Source organism: Polyodon spathula, chromosome 15, assembly GCF_017654505.1.
Source record: "Polyodon spathula isolate WHYD16114869_AA chromosome 15, ASM1765450v1, whole genome shotgun sequence".
NCBI lineage: Eukaryota > Metazoa > Chordata > Actinopteri > Acipenseriformes > Polyodontidae > Polyodon > Polyodon spathula.
In genome coordinates, this window is record NC_054548.1 from 19,158,180 (window position 1) to 19,177,337 (window position 19,158).

General features: G+C 34.1%; 1 protein-coding gene and 1 long non-coding RNA gene across 3 annotated transcripts; both read left to right on the forward strand.

The window, feature by feature from the left end:
• The first annotated feature begins 1,837 nt into the window (after window positions 1–1,837).
• On the forward strand, window positions 1,838–5,775 carry LOC121328076. The gene is made up of 3 exons (XR_005951639.1): window positions 1,838–3,052; window positions 3,333–3,397; window positions 4,914–5,775. It is a non-coding gene; the product is annotated as an uncharacterized LOC121328076 (long non-coding RNA).
• Window positions 5,776–7,237: 1,462 nt separating this feature from the next.
• On the forward strand, window positions 7,238–17,577 carry LOC121327708 (regulator of nonsense transcripts 3A-like). Of its 2 annotated transcripts, XM_041271856.1 has the most exons (11): window positions 7,238–7,373; window positions 8,086–8,192; window positions 8,805–8,911; window positions 9,348–9,446; window positions 10,222–10,332; window positions 10,933–10,988; window positions 11,416–11,574; window positions 11,720–11,865; window positions 12,872–13,154; window positions 13,943–14,020; window positions 17,064–17,577. In XM_041271856.1, exons 1-11 carry the CDS (start codon window positions 7,245–7,247, stop codon window positions 17,226–17,228), a joined length of 1,440 nt encoding a protein of 479 aa, XP_041127790.1. In that variant the 5' UTR covers window positions 7,238–7,244; the 3' UTR covers window positions 17,229–17,577. The 2 variants fall into 2 exon arrangements, with proteins under 2 accessions (XP_041127790.1, XP_041127791.1); XM_041271857.1 differs by lacking the exon at window positions 13,943–14,020.
• Window positions 17,578–19,158: the final 1,581 nt, after the last annotated feature.

Below are 19,158 nucleotides of genomic sequence, written 5' to 3' on the forward strand. Positions count from 1 at the left end.
TTGCCCCAGTTGTTTGTACTAACTTGGCTTATGTTTTTTAGGCACAATAAAAGCAGATCGAACTTGCATCACGAAACGCAAGCCAGGTTGGTAGAAACAACTGAAGTAACCTTGACCCACACTGCTTTGACAGTTGTGCCTGTGTGCTAGGATGATTTGTTAAAATAACTTCTTTTTTTTTTACTTTAAATTCTGATGCATTTGAGATGAGCAATATGCCAATTTACTACCATTCTGTTACTTTTTCCAGTTTAGACATTATGGTATCAATTCTCAATTTTGAAAGGTATGATTACTGTATTGGTAATCAATAATAAAAGTTATTTATTAGATTACCGGTAACTATGAAAAACATTTGCATCTGTTTCTTTAAATTTCCATTTGAAGAAACTTTTGAGGTATTGAAAGCTAGTGATTCTATAACATAGTGAATCTAATAAACAGTATCAATCCTTCAAATCTACTAATACAAGTATGTAAAACAAAATAAGCATTCCAGCACACATTTTCTTTTTAAATGCATTATTAGGCTTCCAGGCCCATGACTGAGAAGCCTGTTGTTGTTAAGATGATTATTATTATTATTATTATTATTATTATTATTATTATTATTATTATTATTATCTTTCTTTCCACCAACAAAACCGTAAGTTGCATAAAATGAAAACCGTTGCACAAAAACTCTTCAGAGTTGTAGACACCAACAGGAACTTAGCTGAAATGAACATGATTGATCACATCGTTTGGCAGCCATAATGGATTTTGCAACACATTTTGGACAATTTACAAAAATCTTGTAAGAAACCATCAGAGTTCTGAAGCTTGGTATACATGGTTAGGGATTGTCCAAGATGCACGGTGCTTGAAATGAAGATGATTGGTTCAGTGGTATGACGGCCATGCTGGATAACCTAATTAACAAACAAATGTCTTTTCCAAAACTCTGATCAAAGCAAAACTTGGCATACATGATGCAAGTATGGTTTTCTTTAAAGTTTGCCCAAATGAAGTTGCTACAGTAAAAAAAAAAAAAAAAAAAAAAAAAAAAAAAAATGGCTGCTGTGGGCCAATCAAATTTCAGCATTGCTCTAGTTGCATGTATTGTGCATAAAATGAAAACCGTTGGACAAAAATTCTTGAAACTTCAGAGTAGTGTCTACAACTGAGTGAATGGCAACCAATCAAAATGCTTACATTTCTCAATAACTCCTTGGAAACCATAAAATTGCTTGAAATTTCTAGTTATTATTATTATTATTATTATTATTATTATTATTATTATTATTATTATATAATAATAATAATAATAATAATAATTTATTTGACCATGGATTTTATTGGTACCTTTGGGTTGACCAAAACCCAAATTTAGGCTTTAAATCCGATTAACAATATAATAAAAGAAAAGTTTACTCTTTTCAGTGACAATAACTGGCCCCGGGGTACAAAAATTTTTTACTGCAAGCCGTTCGGCTCTGATACATCTATGTAGATCGTGGCAACCGTGGACCGACCTCCAAAGGTTTATTGTGGTCTTTTCATCATAGTAATATATATATATATATATATATATATTATATATATAATAATAATTATATATATTAAACATGTTACAATATGTGTGTGTGTGTGTGTGTGTGTTTGTACATTCATAGTCAGGATTCGGTCAATGACAGAAAAAAAAAAAAACATTTTGCTATTTAAACATTTACAAATGATCTTTAAAATCTGTTCGGGAATGAAATGAAAAGTTATTTCGCTATTTGAGTAAATTATTTTTGATCTAATTGCGAAATGGAAAATAGCTTCTGTCTTTGAGTAAAGCGATATAATCAAATTCTGAAATGTAAAATATCAAACAAGCGAAGATCGAAGCACAAAGAAGAGACCACTTCTTCGACCTTTGAGTTAAGCAGTATAGGCCTGCTCAAATTGTGAAATGTGCTTTGAGCAAATAGTTCCCGAACAGATTTTAAAGATGCTGCTCAATCTGCAAATAGCAATTAATTGCAGGGTGTTAGAAATGGGCATCAAGTGAAATACAAACATTTTAATACGCTATTTTTGTATTAAATTAATAATGTTCTCATCTTGTTATTTAGCAAATACAGTTTTAGATAAAAAAGGAGCACAGTTAAAAATGTAGTATTCTATTCATATTATATGTACGGTGTCCATTTTAAGACATCCTCAGGTATCACCTGTCAAGTATCAGGCATTAATAACTTCCTCAATCACCACTCCGGTATCACTCATTTTTGCTATCAGCTATCATTCTTTTTTGCTATCGGGTATCACTTGTACACTCTTTATGAGATGACAACATTATGAGAGCTTGTTTACAAAAAAGTCACAATTTATATTTAGAAACATACAAATCACTATTTGTTTTTGCAAGGCTTGCTGCTGTGGCATTTACAATTCCACTAAACACCCTTACGCACACAGAAACGCTTCTTTGTTTGACAAAGATGAAGCCTTGCATAGCCCCAGAATCGGCTATTTGTCTGTAAAGGTGCTCCAGAGATCCTCCAGCAGACCAAACGAAGAAGCTGTCTCGTCTTTTGTGGTTTGTTCTGTGCTTCTTTGGTATTTTACATTTCACAATTTGATTGTATCACTTTACTCAAAAACCGAAGATGATGTCTCTTTTGCGTTTCGCAATTTTCTTGTTTGATATTTTACATTTTGCAATTTGATCAAAATAATTTGCTCGAAGACCGAAATAACCTTTCATTTCATTCTTTGATAATTTTGTAAATGTACAAATCATGAAATTGTTATGTTTTTCAGTCATTGACCGAATCCTGACTAATGTTTTTTTTTTTTTTATGAAATAAAATATAGGTCAGTACATTGGAAAATATAAAATATCCTATCCCTATGTTATAGTTACTATGTGTTTTTCTTTTGTTTGTTTTTTTTTTAAATATTTATATATAAAGTGTGCCGGGTCCAATGCAGTTACTCATGCCAATAACCTGCTAAAGACTGGGTTGGTTTATACTTGGATGGGACCAAAATCCGATGCTCCTAAAAAAGGAATATTTCAGTAAGTATAATACAGTTCATAAAAATCTGAGTGATGATATACCGTTATAAGACTACAACTCCAAGTTTACTGTTTAAGAATTCATGATAAATAGAACACTGCTATTAACATGTATTATGTTGGACTTCTGGGGTGTTATATAGCATTTGGTGCATGTGTATTTAAGATGACGCTACTGGTTTTCCCAATGCTTAAATACACACTGTATATGCTATGCGATCATCAATAGTAAAAACAGTGGTATCTGTGCAATACCATTATCATTTTGTATTCTATTCAGGGCTACAGTGGTCAAGATTAAAACCGAATTCTGGATGAACATTCGTTCTTCTGAATTTCAATTAAGTAAGTGATCCTCTTAAATTGTCACTGTTGGAGCAGCTGAATGGAAATGAATGGCGGTTTGATACTCCACTAAATGTTTCTATTTAATTATTTTACATGATTATAATTGTATGTATTATACTGTATAACAAGTGAAATCTATCTATCATTCACTTTGATTGAGATTCCAAATAATGTTCTTATGCAATATTATTTTTGGATAAATAAATGTCATAAAGAGTCCACCAGACCAGATCGGCAGAAATGTGGCTCAAGCAGCAGCCTTTAAATGACTTGTAAAAAGGTCATAGCCCTTGTTATATAATAAAAACAGCTAGAGGGCGCATCATGTGTTACTTGGAGATGTCCGTCTCCCTCAATGTCTTGGGGCCACATTCACTAAAGGCTCTTTTGCTTTCAGGCACGTTCTGCTGGGATAAGGTGTGTGTGCCACTGAGCGCCTTATTCATCCACCTAGATAAGGTGCACCTTAAAGCAGAACAGCCTTTAGTTAATGAGGCCCCCTAGAGAGCGAGGAAGACTGATATCTCCAAGTAACACACTTCAAAAATAAGGTGTTGGGTTGATTTAGCATCTGCTGAATATGCCTAATGCAGTGTAATGTATTACAATGATGTGCAAAGATAGCACCAATGAGGGGAATGGTATGCACATGGTATTTACTAAACCATGCTAAGCAGAAGGTGCACTTAAATCAACTGCTTGGTAACACTGATGGGAAGCAGGTGTTATGAGCCGAGATCCTTAAGAAAAGCTACCTTTCAGGATGTGTTTTTTATTTCATCTCATTATGGAGGCACTCCTTGCTAACAGAGAAAGGCGGCATTTTCAAAGGAGAGAAAAGAAGGATCATTGCCTGAAGGAGAGGGAGACTCAGAATATTTAGGACAAGGAAGAAATTCTGACAAGATACAGATTGAGCACAAACACAATACTGTCTTTTTAATGAGGAAATTAAAGAGAATATCCAGCCTCTATCAGCCCTAGTAGTCCCTCCACTTGTTCTATGCAGGGTAGAGACTGTCTCCTCCGCAGTTCCTCTATCTTGGCTCCTTTCTTATAGGCTGTGGGTCCTCTGTAGGGCGTCCTTTGTTTAAGGCTCTCGCTGTGGTATGCTAATGAATTTCACAGCACACACCTTAATAAGGGGCACTCACCTTAGTGAATACCACCTTACTTGTAGAAATAAGTCTCACGGTAAGGGCTGGTGTTAACACAAGTTTTGTGAATGAGGCCCTTGGTCTCCTGAATTTGTCAATGCTTACGGATGTTTTCCCCTCCTACACACTATGCACCCTGTAATTATATTTTTATTACATCATTGAAACTTTAGACCAGAAATATTAACCCTGAAATACACTATTTATATAAATGTGAAGATATATCTTGTAAACAGAGTATAATGTGTGTTTTTCATGCAATAATGTAGTGCTGCATGTAACAGAGTATATAATACTATACAAATGTATGTATTAAAAAGGCGTGTCATGTTTGAATCCTTTTTACTGTTTTTCAGATGGGGCCACTTCTGGACTGAAATACAATGCTTGTGTTTTATTCTCTTTGTTGACTGCGTCACTAATCCGTTCCATCTGATGCTCCCCATCCAACACATGATGTTTATAACGTGTGTGCATGTGTAGAAAACCTGAGACATATTCCAAACATTTTAATTTTTCTTTTTTATATATATAATTTAAAGACACAGTAAATTATAAGGCATAGGTGTATCTCTCTCTCTCTCTCTCTCTCTCTCTCTCTCTCTCTCTCTCTCTCTCTCTCTCTCTCTCTCTCTCTCTCTCTCTCTCATATATAGATATATACACACAAATGCATTCCTACATATATCTGAAGTACTCGCTTTGTTGGTACTATATATTTGTGTTTGAAACATCCTGCTGCTGTATGTAATAGCAGAAGTATGACTCTTAATTTCACTTATTTGAAAGGCTCAAAGACCAAATACATTTGTGGGCCTGCCATTGAAACTGCTATACCTTCAAGCCAGGCATGTAAACAAACAGAAAAGCCAGTAATGTCTGCTTCCTGATTAAGAAGAGTGCCCAGAATAGTAACTAGGGTATAATGGAGTAAACCCCTAGAACGGTGGTATGTAATTGAACATGATTGGGGGATACAGCAGCTTTTCAGAATTAAATATTATGTCCCAGCCTTTTTCTACAGCCACCTGAAAATCAATATTTCTCAGGAATTGGTACACATTTCCTTTGAAATACACTCATTTGTGTTACTTTTTACAAAATTGTTTTATTTTTATTGAGAAACAAAACCTATAAATGCCATATACTGCATAGAGACTGTATTTGAAGTCGTGCTGTTAACACTACTGATGTTTGCAACCTGTAACTACTGGTAATGTACTGTGCTTATTAAATTTGTCAAATAAGAGATTTGGTGTTTTCTTTTTTTTATATAGATGTGACATTTATATGTACAGAGTTCTTATTCTAAATACCACGGTAGTTTAGATCATTCAAATATGACCTTTCTGTACTTAGGCAACAAACATCTATAACAGATCAGGCGAAAGTAAACAAGGATATGCAAAACGTTAGAAAATTAACAAGCAGAAGAACGAATCTTAATTGAAAAATTGAAATGCATCTACTGGTACTGTTAACAATAACAAAAACAATAGAATCCACTAACGACTACATCCAGTGTAACGCGCATTGGATATTCATAACTCGCCGTTTACGAAAGACCCGGCGTTATTGACAGTTTTACAGTGACAGAAAATATAAATATATATATATATATATATATATATATATATATATATATATATATATATATATAATATATATATATGTGTGTGTGTGTGTGTGTGTGTGTGAGAAAAGTAAAGGCATATAAAAAACGTTTAAGAAAGTATGTTTTGAGATGGCTCAGATTCCCTGATCACTGGGAAGAACACCCAGATGGCCTTACATAGTTTAGCGCCACGTAACCTGTTTGGGGCAAAGCCCCGCCCTTCCCGCATCATTTTGCAGTGCCTACGCAGCCCCAACTGATTGGCACTCTGGCTAGCCAATCTAAGACATCCAACTATATATTCCTACTATCATGTGACTTTTAACGCACAGTATAAATTCAGAGAGGAATGGATTAGGAAAAGTGCAAGTTTCTCTTCAAGCTTTTTTTCATATGTTTCATAAATTTTAGAATTGGATACTGATGTGAAAATGATATTAAGAACCATTCAAAGTTAATAAATTGATATTTAATCTTGAAATACTGTTATTAAATATACAGTGGTATAAACTATGTAAAAATACAATACTACCCCCCCACCCGCCCGCGCCCCCGCGTTTCCGTTATTGCATTTTGTAAAAGGTGGTCACCAGTGCTTACAACTGTTGTTAGTTTTTTTTTTGTTTTTTAGTTTCATTAATATAAATATTTTTGTTTTTTTTATTTATTTAAAACACACGCACACAACATTGTAAGATGTATTACTGTTTTGTACATCTTAGTCTTCAGACCAAAAACAGTATGTAATTAGAAAAATATAAAAATAGCACTCCCTCCCTGTGTGGAATGGGTTAAAACGAGTGCAAACAACACAGTCGGCTACTGTCACAGACATTAATATTGGACCACTACCTTGGGTAGTCTAATTTTAGTGTTATTCAGGGTAACCGGTGGCTGCCAAATGTGACAACTTCAAACTAAACCAGCACTGCTACTTTCTGTGTATCGATAATGCCGATTGCAGTTCAATATGTCAATTAAACCGCAGAGGTTAATGCTCGCGGTAGTTGGCACAGTTCTCGCGAGCTTAGCCTGTGTGTTGTTTCCTTGACAGCGAGAGAGAGAGAGAGCAATGAGGTCTGAGAGGGAGGTGATGACCGTGGGTAGGGAAAGAAAGATAGTCGAAATACATTTTAGGGAACAAGATTCTAACCCAGCCAACATCAAGCACAAAGAAGAGAAAAGAGAAGTCTTTACCAAGGTATAACTACATAGTCATCACCGTTTGGTTCGGGGGTGCCAGAATCATAGGTGACCGAATGACGCGGTTCTGGCACTGATATCAGCACCACAGACAGCGATACAGTGTATAGCATACGGGCTATGTGACGTTACAAAATATAATAAGAAAAAAAAAATCATTTTAATAAATATATCTCGTAAAAAAAATAAAACAAACTAAAACAGTAGACCACATTGTGGTTGACAGCCACGTTACCGGTGGTAGGTGTCCATGTATACATTATTGAGTTAAAACCGTAGTATGTTAATTGGTATCTAGCATGGAGGATATTCTGGTATTAGCTATTTAAAACAGTTTTATTATGGGAATTGATATTTTAGTTACTCAGACATGAGATGTGCAGTGCCATTGAAAGAAACCGCTTAGCTGAGGGCCATTACTAATAATGCCAATATAGGGAGGGTGTCCAAGCTTTGAATAACTTAAATTCCCCCCAAAAGTCAAACAGATAGAAATTAACATTAGCTTTCATGACACCAACAGAAAGCAGAACAAAAACAATACAAAAAAATGATACAAAAAAGTGTAGCTATATACATATAACATACACATTTTGGCCTAGAAAGTAGGGGTATTGATTGTATATATTTTTGTCCCAGGTCTTAGTACATTAGCTGCAATATATTAGTTACATTATTTATCCAGAAAAATATGTTGTTTTATATTACAGGTGGTTATTCGACGCCTGCCTCCCAACCTCTCAAAGGAACAGCTTGAGGAACAACTTAACCCTTTGCCTGCTTATGACTACTTTGAGTTCTTCTCAGCTGATCAAAGGTGGGTGCAAATAGACCAAATAAATAAACACACAAGTAGGTACATACATACATACAAGAAAACAAAGGCCCTACTACATAAATAAATTCAATCAAATGGTGTTTATGTTGAGGACAAGTGCATGATATTTTGTAATGTATGTCTTACCATATATTTCATATTATATGAATATTATTTGTAAACTAAGCTTTCCATTACGATTTTATTTAAAAAATAAAGTTTTAGCATAAACCGAGTTGTCTATCTGCCTCTGGGTTAGAGGCCTATGTGGTCAGACCTGGAGAAAAAGTAACAGGTATTTGCTACTTTTTTTTGGTTACAGAACAAAATAAACAAAACAAAAAAAACTGAACCGGCGTTGTAAGTTTCCCACTTAGACATTCATGCCTTTTCCCGGTCTGCCACACTCTGTCACAATATTGTATTTTTTATATGTGTATAAAAATATGTGTATTTTTAAAAACATTTGAACAAAATCTGAACTTGAGGTTTCAAAATAAATACATTTTATTTTGAATTGATTTAAGGTCATTTAGTTTCACTTTAAGAGGGACTGTTACTTTAACATACACCTGTAAAATATGTGTTTTATTTTTATTCATTTATTTACAGCCTTTATCCACACCTTTTCTCAAGAGCATACATCAATTTTAAAAACCCTGAAGACATAGTTCTCTTCAGAGACCGCTTTGATGGATATGTATTTATAGATCACAAGGGTAAGGTCTTTAAATTTGTAATACATTTTTTGCAATTGAATATTAACTTAAAAGTAATTAAAATATAGCATTATTTTTCACAAAAAATAATACGAAAAATCACCTGTTGTTAGGTATCACAGTTAAAAGCTTGAAGGGGCTTGGTGAGGCTGAAGGTGAAGTCTAATATCTCAAGAGGTAGAGGTCTTATGATGGGCTCTACTCACAAAGCACACTATTTTCAGCAGTAAAGAACAGTTTCAACTCTTTGTAAAAAGAGCCAAATATCAAACTCCTTGGCGTTGTTTTATGAGTGGCAAAAAAATAAAATAAAAGGATTCCCAGGATCTCCAGGGAAAAAGATGGTAGTAAGCTTCTTCAAAAATGTATATTGTGTTTAACAAAATTAGAATGACTGTTGTTGAACACATTTTAATAAATATTTAATTTCATTTAGGCCAAGAATATCCTGCTGTTGTGGAATTTGCGCCATTCCAAAAGGTATCCAAAAAGAAGCTAAAAAAGAAAGATACCAAATCTGGCAGTATTGAAGAAGGTAAATAAGATGTCATGCCCAAAGTTAAAAGGCTTTAATTTGGGGCTTCTCAAACTCATTCCTGGGGACCCCCTGTGTCTGCTGGTTTTCATTCCAACCGAGCTCTCAGTTACTTAACTAGACCCTTAATTGAACTGATAATTTGCTTAATTAGACCTTTTTATTTGTTTTCAGCTCTTGAACCCTTGCATATTTCAAGTTAGCTATAACATTTGATAAGTAACTAGAACTGCAACTGTTTAAGAGCTGTTTAAGTAAAAATGTCTAATTAAGCAAATTATTAGTTCAATTAAGGGTCTTTTTAAGTAATTGAGAGCAGGGTTGGAATGAAAACCAGCTGCCACAGGGGGTCCCCAGGGCCGAGTTTGAGAAGCCCTGCTTTAATTGTATTTTTGGCAGAGAAAACCACATCACTGATTTTACATTTCCTTCACAAGAGTTGATTTTGTAAAGTTGGTTTCTTTTAGTATATACTATGGTTCTAAATGATCTATTATGCTGGATTTTTTACATTCTAGGCACATGTGGCATTTTTGGTATCAAGGATCTTTTTAAAATTTTAATGAAATATCATACCTGTTACAGGTTGGTACATCAGTAATACGTTCCCTGTGGAGTTTTTTAGCACAGCTCTTTTGGATCAGCAGTCATTATTGTCCTTAATTTCTAGATCAAAGCATGCTGACTTTTGCCACAGGTTACAGATAAATGACATCTTATGGTTTTGTGCCCACTTTCCGTGGAAACAGGAGACTTGTTTTTTTCCTCACTGCAGATCCTGAATACAAAAAGTTTTTGGAGTGTTATTGTGGGGATGAAGAGAAGGCCACTGCCAATCCTGAGACACTTCTTGGAGAGATAGAGGCAAAGACCAGGGAACTTATTGGTATGTTATTGCTAAAATGTAGAAGAGTCATTCCAAAGTGGTGGTTCCACTAGCGTTGTAGTGGTTTTCTTTTCTTTTTTTGCTTACCGTTTAATTTTGAGTTTTTGTGTCTAGGTAGAACCACTGGCTCTGCTTCTGAAAATACTTGATATCACTGTTTCTCAATGACACTACAATCATGCATTTTTTTAGAGTGATCTATTGTTGATTTGTCTCGAACCGAAAAATGTTCCCGGAACATCCATTCTTCCAGGAGCATCTACATATAAGCCTAATCCTAACCCTAAAACATTTTGACCCCAAACCTAACCCTAATCTTAAAGTCAGTATCAGATTGCAACATTCCAAATCAGTCCTCCAGAGGGACAATTAAAATAGTATTACCTGTACAACAGATGCTATTCAAAGTGTTGATGGTCCCTGGAACATTTAGTACTGGATGAGTCAACAACCTGTATTTTAAATATGCTTATACTCTATATGGTGACATGCTTGTATAAAGTAAAGTAATCAATAGGAAGAGAGATACAAAAAAGTACTTATATTGTGATGTGTTTAAAATAATAGTGCTTGTCTGTATTTTTATTTATTTTTGTACAGCTAAAAGAACTACACCACTTCTGGAATACATAAAACATAAGAAAATAGAAAAGCAGGTAGGAGTAAGTTTGTTTGAATTTATTTTCAAGTAAAAACAACCAAATTCCACATGATCACCAGGTATAAGTAATGTAAAATGTATTGTTATCAGAACATTAACAGTATCAATAGATAAACTTGTAATATTCCGTGCAATTATTTATTTTACCTCTACCTTTTAAATGTAGCAATCATCTTTAAAGTGCAGTTCTCAAAGCTATTCTCTTAGAACCAAAATACATGACCTTTTAATAATTGCTGTGTTTAGTGTTTTTCGTATGTAAATAAAATATGAATACAGCAAATCTATGTGCATGTGCTTCTTGTTAAGGGACACAAGGACAGTAATTTCTTCTGGGGGTAAAAGCAAACAAACAAAAATAGTCTTTTTTAATGTAGCTCCTGATTTTAGACACATTGTATGACTGAGTCATCCTTTTCTAGAGAATCAGGGAGGAGAAGCGAGAAGAAAGAAGACGAAGGGAGCTGGAGAAAAAACGCATGAGAGAGGAGGAGAAACGGAAACGCAGGGAAGAGGAACGGCGCAAAAGGAAGGAAACTGAAAAGCAGAAGAAGCTAGCAGAGAAAGACATCAAGATTAAGGTCTCCTTTCTTTTTAACATCTTTTATTCAAACATTGTATGATATTTTAAGATAACAAAAATGAAGGTAAATATTGGTTTGTTTGGTTTATATTCATATGTACAGTAATTTAATATTTTTTCCTGATATCTGTTTTATATTTTAGCTCCTTAAAAAGCCTGATAAGGATGATGAGCAAGACCTGGACAAGCTGAAGGAAAAGGGAGACTGTGGAGACATCGAAAAGGGGAAGTGGGATAAAAACATGAAATCAAAACAGTTAGACACTGTAACCAAAGACCAAAAGGAGAAGTAAGTAAAAGTGTACTTGTATTAGTCACCCAGTGTAATTTCCCATTAGCTAACTCGCTAGTGCGTTCTCACATGCTGTACAATTAGTCTTTCTTTGTAAATCATAAAAATGCAATTGTGTTTTGTTAATTATCAAAAACAGACTTATAAAGCAATGTAATATTGTAAATGCCAAGCTCCATATCTGAAGTACAGTCGGCACTGATTTATAGGGATGCCTCGGGACATGTAAAAAATATCCTACATAGCGGCAGACGCAATTAAACGAGAGGCATTTACAATGTGCACAAGGGAACTTGTTGGTATGTCATTGACAACATTTAGAGTAATTCCAAAGCGGTGGTTCGACCCCCACAGATGAAAGAAAAATAATGAAATCACATCACATTATGAATAAATGCTAAATGCATCATTTGAAATATAAGTCAATTGTTTTTTTGTTTTTTTTTCTAAACAAAATAAATCACTTATTACTTACTCAGCAGCCATGCCTGTTGAACAAGGTACTGTATAATAGGAAAGAGTTGCCTATAAAAAAAAGTCTTGAAAAAATGTAATTTCTAATTGCATTTTCCTAAAATGTAATAATTGTTATTTCTAATTGGAGTTATAAAACATGAGTCATGAGAGTTCTGTGTTGGATTTAACAGCAGATCGAATTGAAACAGCAATGGTGATGACAACTTGCAAATGGCAGGTGAGGTAAAAAACACTGGTTTATGCAATTTACAGAAGTCACAGTGTAGTCACTTAATCACTGCACTAAACAAACCTGTCTTGCTCTGAAAAACCGTCTCCGTTCATCATTGAAAATGCTGTATCCCAATTAAACGAAGTGGCGTCCCAATTAAACAACATAAATAGCATTGGGAAGAACCTTCTCCCAGAGTTCTGTCCCATTTAAGAGGAAATACTGATAGTGTCCTGATTTAAGTGGCGCAGACTGTACCAGCAAAATGTTGGTGTGTGATAATATTTTGTTTGCTTAATTGACATTTCTTTCCAGAGTGCAGACAGAGAGTGACAAAGAGCAGCGAGAGCATGGGAGGCGGTTAAGAGAGAAGGACCCCGACAGGCTGAGGTGCCGTGAAGATGAGCGTAAGAGACAGAGACACCACTACGAGTTTGACAAGTTCATGAGACGAAAGGAAGAGACCAAGTGGGGAAAGGGATACTGCCACGACAGGGCTAAGAAAGACATCCATAACAGTTATTCATATTGTCTGGATGGTGACAAACTGGGAAAAGAAGACAGGGGAGATGATCTAAAAGACCGCATCCGCAACAAGGTGAGTGAGTGGGGTTGTGCATCTTTCAAAAAAATATGTGATGTCAACATTTTTATTGCAGTACTAAAATCTTGGAATTATTATTATTAATATTATTACAAATATGCAGAAGTACATGTAAGTTCTTTCTCATCATCTCACCCATTTACATTTTTCATACAAGAAGGATACAAAAAAGGATGTTGGAAGGGTGCAAAAAATTGATGAATGGATTTTGCAATTGATAAATAAAGTGTCACTGCTTCTTTTAAAAGGAAAGCCAAATCCAACTTTCTGCCACATTTGTATAGGATACATGTTATAGAAGCATCTTATAACATAGAAAGGTCTGCATTTCCACAGTGCCATAGTGCTGCAGATCATTCTCTACTGTATCTCACAAGGGAAAAATCTTCCATATTCAAATCCATTTTTTGTCCATTATTTAATATGTATGTAGGACATAACGTAGACTCCAAAACAAATTACGGTACAACATAACCACCACCTCATAATTTGTTCTAGAGTTGGAAAACTGCTGAATAGGCATCCATCAACTTACAGTTTATATGTAAAGTACTATATAACACAATGTTGATATGTAGTTTTTTAAAAATCACATGGATTGCTATTAAGATTACAATTTACAAGGGTAGAAAAATACAACATGTCTAAGACTTTTGCACAGCACTGTATATTTGTTATTTTTTTGTACACTTGGGTGTCTGTGACTTTATGATTATTCAGTTAGCTTGAAATGGGCTAGGGCTTCGTTGGGCTGAAATTGATTTAAGGAACATGTTTCTCAGTCTGTGTTAGTGCATCAAGAGAAAAGGACCTCCCATTCAGAGGGTCGTGACGTGATAGGAGGGGCTCTGCCAACGAAGGTACAGCTAGCTTTCGAGAATTTCTAATCAAGGGTGGGATGATGTTGTTACGTCTGGGAGAAGGCTCAATCCAGGGGTAGTGCCTGATTTTGACAGCAAAAGTAAGAACATTTACAAAAACATTGAAAGCAAAGTTTGTTCCATCCCCTCCTTGTCTGAAGGAAGTGTTTCATTTGATTCACTAAAAGGAAGTATGACAATGATGGACAGATTTCTTTTATATAATCCACTATTATACTTCCTAAAAATGCATGATCAACAGGTGTTAAACACATTACTTACTATTTATTATATACAGTACAAAATTATATAAATAAATGTTTTTTGGGGGGTTATTTTAACCCTCATAACTTTAGTTTATCTCAATCTGTAATGGAGGTTGCCTGTGTGAAATGCATTAAAATTATTTCTTTTTTTTTATTCTAACAGGATAAACATATCTTCAGTGAGCTAGTTTTGGTTTTTACAGAAGGTGAAATAATTTGTGCATTAACTTAAACACAAAATTAAAATATGTATTTGCAAATACTGTACACTGATTTAGGGACGCTCCTCTGTAATATGTTGGGCCCACTGGGCTATGAAGAATCCACAAGGTAAGACGGTTTGCAGTATGAAAGACCATTTTTTCGTACTGGTATTGGTAAGATTAGATTTGATTCTCGTGATCGTCTGCCACTTGTACAGCTTAACCCCTTTGCAGCCTCTATTGGCTATGTTCAATTCCCCTAGTGGTCTTTGGGTAGCCGTCATTGGCCCAGTTTGGTTTTGAGGTATGCATCCTGTCTTAGCTGTGTAACTACGGAATTTCATCATTAAACTGTAGCAAACTTTGTTTATAGCCACTTAAGCCCTTAGTGAACCTGCCAGACTTGCCTCTGTTTACTTACACAGCTTGATTAATATGCTGTTTGCTTTGAAGCTGTCACTCTCTCACACACCCACTTTAACAGATTTGCCCAACAAATACTTTCTGTTTGTATTTTCTATTTCAAAGGACAATGAAGACATCTAATACATTTAAGCATTTTTAGAAATGTTTATTTAGAAGTATATTGATGTATAAACTGTAACATCCCATGTACAGTAATCTCTATATTTTACTATACTACTATATAAGTAGTAGTGTGTTCTGGCAAGGGTCTGGAAATAAAAAATACAATTCTACTGTCTCAAATTATAGCACTTTAAAGACAGTGTGGTGTGACATCTATAACAAAAACGTTTGGCTGTAAAGGGGTTGACTTTTCATTTCATTTATTCTTAATTAATAAATTAATCAATGCCAGCTGGGGGAGGTGTTGAAAGTCCATCATTGTCATCAATGCCAAAAAATACAAGTGTTCGTCTGCATAGGTGTTTACTACATGTATCTATCACACCACTATACTACCCAACAATGATTTCATATGTTCACTCAACAACACATTATGAAGACATTATCAATAGCCCCAAAAGTTTAACCAAACCGCAAACGCCCTAATGGTCATTTCACTTCAACAAATATTTTAGAAATGGCTGGAAAACCACGGAATAGATAATAAGCAAGATACATAATTGTCTAAGCTGTGACAACAACATGAAATGATAAGAGAACACACATTTTAAACAGTCAGGAAATAAACATTCTTAAAATGATTGTATAAAGTATTACTTTGAGGGTGAAATGTATCAATAAAGTAAATTTAGTCTAATTTAGTAGTCAGCTACTAGAAACCAGATTACTTTAAAAGGGCTGTATAGCTTTCTCTTGTTTGTAATCTTTCTTATTTTCTTAAAGAATTTAAAGTCTCTCTCTTTTTAAGTGCAGCATTACTGAAGATTCAGTTATTTGTAAAGCTGTCATTGCATGTACAGTATGCACAATTATGTTTGTAGCGTAGTGTCCCCCCGTGTTTCAGAGTAACCTCCATGGACTATCCTAGACCACTCGTGAATTTAAGTAGAAGTTCAAGAACGTTTTACAGACAAGTACTGCAGTGGTATGTAAAATCCTTACAGTGTGGATCTTAGAAACAGCTGAAACCTCAGTTTAGTTTGGTGAGGGGGATTGTCCCTACTGAAATACACTATATGTATTTTTAATCTTGCAAAAGACTGGCAAAGCAAAAAATAAAATATTATGTTTCGGAGGTAGTTTTAAGCTCTGTTGCTCTGCTGTTACTTGATTCCAGTATTTCTTCCTTAAACTCCTATGTATTGTATTCCATTGTCAGTAGTGTTTTCAGCAGAGTCCTAAGCTCTTCATAAAAAGTTGATTGTGTTTTGTTCTGGTTTTAATATTTATGTTAAGGTAATTTGATTGACAGAAACAATTTTCAAATGGGGACGGGACATTTCTTTGGAACAGTTTTAAAAATACTATAAACTGAAAACTGAAACACATTATGCAGGCTTTTGCTGTCAATATCTTTGATGTGCAGTTGAACACATTACAGCACATTCTATGAAATAAGTGAAAAACACCTGTGGAAAGTGGCATCCAATATAAATCTTGGCAGCTGATGGTACTATCTATGGGAGCAAATGTATTAACTTCTAACAATTATTTAAAATATAATATTTTATTATAATTATACAAAATATATATTTACTAAACAGTCTTTTATCATCACAAAAATGTATAGGATTCTAAAGTAAGTAAAATGCATTCATACTGTAGATCTACACATACAGTACATGCATACACACATATGTACACCCAAACACACACACACATAAAGTATCACATATTATTCAGAGATGATAGATAGTTAGTTAGCTGGTTAGTTAGTTAGTTTTTGTTACAGGCCTTCATTGTATTTAAGTTTATTTCTACATTGTCAGTATTTATTTTACCATTCCAAACCATTTTTTTTATATTGATTGCATGTTGTGCATATATAAGGTTATATTTGAACATTAATTAATTTATTTAACTTATTAAACAGTAAGCAAGATGAATAAACAGTCCTTGACAGAGTAACCATTAAAACAAAAAGGCATTTGGATTAAAGACATTCAAGATGCTTGTTGTTTTTTGTTTGCACTTTGATTCTAATAGGACCGTCCGGCAATGCAGCTCTACCAACCTGGAGCTCGCAGCAGAACACGCCTGGGATCTGGTGGAAAATCTTACGACTGCTCCAGCAAGTCTCCAGTTCGCATTGTCGACAGGAAGTTTGAAGCAGCTACAGGAACTGGATCAGAGAAGAGTGGAGAAGAGTAGCATCTCAATAGTTTCAGAGTATTAAGGCACAATTCATTCAACGTCATTTAGGGTAACATCTGCAAAGAGTATCACATTCAAATTACATTTGTTTTATATAGAGAAAAAATGTTAAAAAAGACAACACACACTTTGCAATACTCAATTAAGCTACCTATTGAAAAGTTGTTTTGATGAGTCTTCAGTGTTATTTATGAAATTAGTGCCAGACTTTACTACCTGATAGAAGTTTTTTGTGCATCAACTACTTTATGCAATGCTAGGAAATAATAGTGTTTGGTTTAATTTGAAATGTTTACTTGTGATGCACTTTACTTGTCCACACATTTATTCCATCTGTCTCCTAAAGTAAAATACCTCATCATTTGGTATAAGATGTTATTATTAAATGTATTTTCTGGTATATGTTTATACTAGTTAAATTATACTTTTACATAATAGATACGTTTGTAAATCTAAATTATTCATATTTATGAAAAATGATATATAGTTCAAATTAGTTCTTAAAAAAGAAAAATCTATATTTAAAGTTATTGCCTTGTTGGCTGTAGTGCTTTAATGTGTTGTACTACATGTACATTGAAACGATGTTTTACTTTTACTATTTGTTTTTATTGTAAGTGGAAGTCTTTTTTTTTTCCTTTTCTTTAAAATGATCTAGTTCTCATTCGTTGTTCCTTACTAGTCACTGCCAGATACAAAGTATGAGAACACTATTACAACCTTTAAATGGATTTTGAAGGTTATTATGCAGGAGATGTGGGTGTGTTCCAGGACTCTCACAGACAGCAGTCCTAAACCTACCTAAGGACAAAGCTAAGCTATGGCAGAAGAAACCTTCTTTTTTTTCGCTACATAATTTTATATTTATAACAAAATTTAAAAAATTAATTTTTTTTTTTTTAATCAGTTTATGAATAATGACAATATAAAAATTATACATTTCTTGCAACAGATGAAAAACAGACAATACATATAGACATGTTTTCTGTTTTATTCACTTTTGTCTGCTTTAAGAAACAAAAAATATATAAAATAATATATGGGTCACACAATATTATGTATTTTGGGCTGGTAACGTACTTTTGGCTGTGCCACTCATGCATTACAGCCCAAAACCAACTCGAGACATATATTATTATGTCATAAAATATTCTGGCCCATACATTATTCTATTTATATTTTTTGTACATACCTATGTATATACATGAAGATTACAAGGATATTTGTTTTTCAATATAGCGTTCTTTTTCTATATTGTAGTGTGTTGTGAGGCACGAGGCGTAGTGGAGTATCAGTACAACCCATGTCTTCAAGTGTGCACTTATGAAATGGCTTAACATTATTTTACAAACAAAACAAAACAAAAAAAACCAAAACGCTAGATTTAAAATTTTAATGATGGTTCATTGGATGTATCCTTCCTACAATGCAAAATAGTCCCTATACTTTTGCTGTAGAGAGCTGCTAATTGACTAGAAAATGTATTACTGCTGAATTTATTGTTCATTTACTTTGTACATATACAAATGTGCTTACATATTTATTTCATAATATGCTGCAGCTTGAATGTATTGTTTTTCTGAAAAGGAAAATAAAAAAATGAAAATAAAACTGCTGACTTGTATGTTTTAAACACATTGGAATGTTAATTTGAAATTGCTGTTCCGCTACACTAACTACACTGTACACCTTTACATTTTAAAAGCAAAAACTTTCAGAGTGACAGTGTGGCTTGCTTGCTTGCCTGCTTGCTGGGAGCCATATTAAACACAATCAAAACTGCATTTTAATATATACTGATGTCTGCAATTACTGTACTATTGTTTACCTGAATACTTCTTAAATGGACAACTAAAATCTGAACCTAGTTATTTTTTTTCTCATAAACACTCCCCTCTAGTTAAGGTCCAACACAACTACACGCAAC